General features: G+C 32.0%; 1 protein-coding gene across 1 annotated transcript; it reads left to right on the top strand.

The window, feature by feature from the left end:
* Positions 1-1097: 1097 nt before the first annotated feature.
* Positions 1098-2254, top strand: LOTGIDRAFT_117213 (hypothetical protein; the record flags this gene model as incomplete). Its single annotated transcript, XM_009055549.1, has 2 exons — positions 1098-1205; positions 1916-2254. Coding segments are annotated over 2 exons (447 nt in total), but the record flags the coding sequence as incomplete, so codon positions are not given.
* Positions 2255-3511: the final 1257 nt, after the last annotated feature.

The following is a 3511-nucleotide window of genomic DNA, read 5'->3' on the forward strand; positions in this document are numbered from 1 at the left end:
GATGATGTCACTAATCGCAATATATGCTTGTATCACATAAGGCGATTCGTGACGTCATAAACGCTAGGTTTTGGTGGAATTGCGGGAACCACAGACGTCTGATTGAAAATTGGAATGGTTCAAATTGATACTAAATTTAGAAAACCCTTTTACAATCCCTTTAAATTCGCTAGACAGATTATCATCTATCTAACAATTCATAAAGGGACATTACTATGGATTAATCACAGACCACAACATATTGATTGAGATAATGAGGATTTTAAATTCATATTAATAGTTATAGTCTTGCTTCGGACCTAGACCCGCGTTTTCTATGAGTTAAATTCTCATTTCACCTTAAGACTATAGTATTTAATAATCTCTAAAACTATACTATCCATTAGTCTACAATATTTTATAGTCTCTTAAACTACAGTAGGCCTATCCATTAGTCTATAGTATTTTATAGTCTCTCAAACTACAGTATCCATTAGTCTACAGTATTTAATAGTCTCTAAAACTACAGTATCCATTAGTCTATAGTATTTTATAGTCTCTCAAACTACAGTATGTAATAGTCTCTCAAAGTACAGTAATAATAGTCTCTCAAACTACAGTACTAATAGTTTCTCAAACTACAGTACTAATAGTTTCTCAAACTACAGTATTCAATAGTCTCTCAAACTACAGTATACATAAGTCTATAGTAATTTATAGTCTCTCAAACTACAGTACTAATACTCTCTCAAACTACAGTACTAATAGTCTCTCAAACTACAGTATTCAAAAGTCTCTCAAACTACAGTATCCATTAGTCTATAGTATTTTATAGTCTCTCAAACTACAGTATTCAATAGTCTCTCAAACTACAGTATCCATTAGTCTATAGTATTGCATAGTCTCCCAAACTACAGTATTCAATAGTCTCTCAAACTACAGTATCCATTAGTCTATAGTATTTTATAGTCTCTCAAACTACAGTACTAATAGTCTCTCAATCTACAGTATTCAATAGTCTCTCAAACTACAGTATCCATTAGTTTATAGTATTTTATAGTCTCTCAAACTACAGTATGCAATAGTCTCCCAAACTACAGTATTCAATTGTCTCTTAAACTACACGTTTCAATAATCTCTCAAACTACAGTATTCAACAATCTCTCAAACTACAGAATTCAATAATCTCTCAAACTACAGTTTTCAATAATCTCTCAAACTATACTGTTCAATAGTCTCTTAATCTACAGTATTCAATTGTCTCTTAAACTACAGTTTCAATGCTCTCTCAAACTACACTGTTCAATAGTCTCTCAAACTGCAGTATTCAATAGTCTCTCAAACTACGGTATGTATTCAATGGTCAAATTGAATTCAATTTCAAACTACATTATTCAATAGTCTCTCAAACTACAGTATTCAATAGTCTCTCAAACTACAGTATTCAATAGTCTCTCAAACTACAGTATTCAATAGTCTCTCAAACTACAGTATCCAATAGTCTCTCAAACTACAGCATTCAATTGTCTCTTAAACTACATTTTCGATAGTCTCTTAAACTAAAGTATTCAATAGTCTCTCAAACTACAGTATTCAATAGTTTACATTATTCACTTGTCTCTTAAACTAAAGTTTTCAATAGTCTCTTACATTACAGTTTTCAATAGTCTCTCAAACTACAGTATTCAATAGTCTCTCAAACTACAGTTTTCAATAGTCTCTCAAACTACAGTATTCAATAGTCTCTCAAACTACAGTTTTCAATAGTCTCTCAAACTACAGTATGCACTAGTATCTCAAACTACAGTATGTATTCAATGGGCAAATTGAATGCAATGGCCTCTCAAACTACAGTATTCAATTGTCTCTCAAACTACAGTATGTATTCAATGGTCAAATTGAATGCAATAGTCTCTCAAACTAAAATTTTCAATAGTCTCTTAAACTACAATTTTCAATAGTCTCTCAAACTACAGTATGCAATAGTCTCTCAAACTACAGTATGTATTCAATGGTCAAATTGAATGCAATGGTCTCTCAAACTACAGTATTCAATAGTCTCTCAAACTGCAGTATGTATTCAATGGTCAAATTGAATGCAATAGTCTCTCAAACTAAAATTTTCAATAGTCTCTTAAACTACAGTATTCAACAGTGTCTCAAACTACAGTATGCAATATTCTCTCAAACTACAGTATGCAATATTCTCTCAAACTACATTATTCAAAAATCTTTCATACTGTCATATTCAATAGTATCACAATGTACAATTTAGACCTGATTTATGCGTCACACTAATCCCAAACTAATTAAACTGAATTTTGGTGTTTCACCTATCAGATGCGTGTCCAGTTTTTAATTAAAATACGGATCAATTCTGTTAAATAGGGTTCTGTCCCTTTAATAAGAGTACTGGATTGTTCAGACAAGTTATTCAATATTGCATTATTTGATCCAGTTCAACATTGAAATACTCTTGTTAAAACTAGACTCTTTTCACTCTCAATCAATAGATGATATGAAGACATTGTGTAAGATCATGTTTAATGGGAATACTATAGACTTTAAGTTGTAAACAACATAGAAATAACACAATAAACTGAACTAGCTCAACTTTAATCCTTTACAAATGCATGGTTTTAAAATAAATCACATACGTATGCATTGATTATGTTGTGGTTTATGGATCGTTAGGTCAGAGTGCTCGGTTACTGATTTGAGAAACACAACCTGGCGTTTCTAGGAAACATTACGTGCGTGACGGGGGTCGAGCAGGGGTCACAAATTGTTCTGAAGGAAGAGAACTGTGAACTGATTTGAACACTTTTACTGAATAGCTTAGTTGAACAAATTCCCGTTTAAGAAACTAAGTTACGATTGGTCCAACGGGTGATGGACCTTTAACATCTTAAATGAAACTGAGAGAACGATAATTGGTCAACATATGCCAAAACTAAATGTGTCTTAATTATTACCAGCTCTTTCAATAGTCTTCAACATTAACTCACTTATGTCTAGATTTTCAAAACACTTCGATCTTGATCAGTATTATGAAAGTCTAATATGTGTTTTGTGGCATATAGAACAAAGCCAAAAGTTGGCAAATTAACATCACGGTATTCACAAATTGATTTCAGAGGCAAATTGCCTAGCTATTCTCTGGAACATGGTTCTATTCGACTGAACTACGATGTTCTGCTATAGACAAACAGCATATGTTTTATTTGACGTGATCCTTGCCTCGTTTGTGACAGAAATTTATACATCAAAAAGAAAAACAAATTGATAATATCTGCCTATTTTAAGTAAATCAAAATAATCTATTTTTTATTTGAACTCAACAAGCTTCAATGGTTTTCTATATATCGATAATCATTTATAACATATTTATGACGTAACATTTAAGGTTTTCTACTACATGTAGTGTTTGTGTATCGGAACATTTACAGCTTCTATTTGACCATTCCGACTGTCTGACGCCAGTGATTCCTATATTCCACCGAAACAGATTATGACGCCATGGCTATTTTAA

This window comes from Lottia gigantea, assembly GCF_000327385.1.
Source record: "Lottia gigantea unplaced genomic scaffold LOTGIsca_25, whole genome shotgun sequence".
In the NCBI taxonomy this organism is placed as follows: Eukaryota; Metazoa; Mollusca; class Gastropoda; family Lottiidae; genus Lottia; species Lottia gigantea.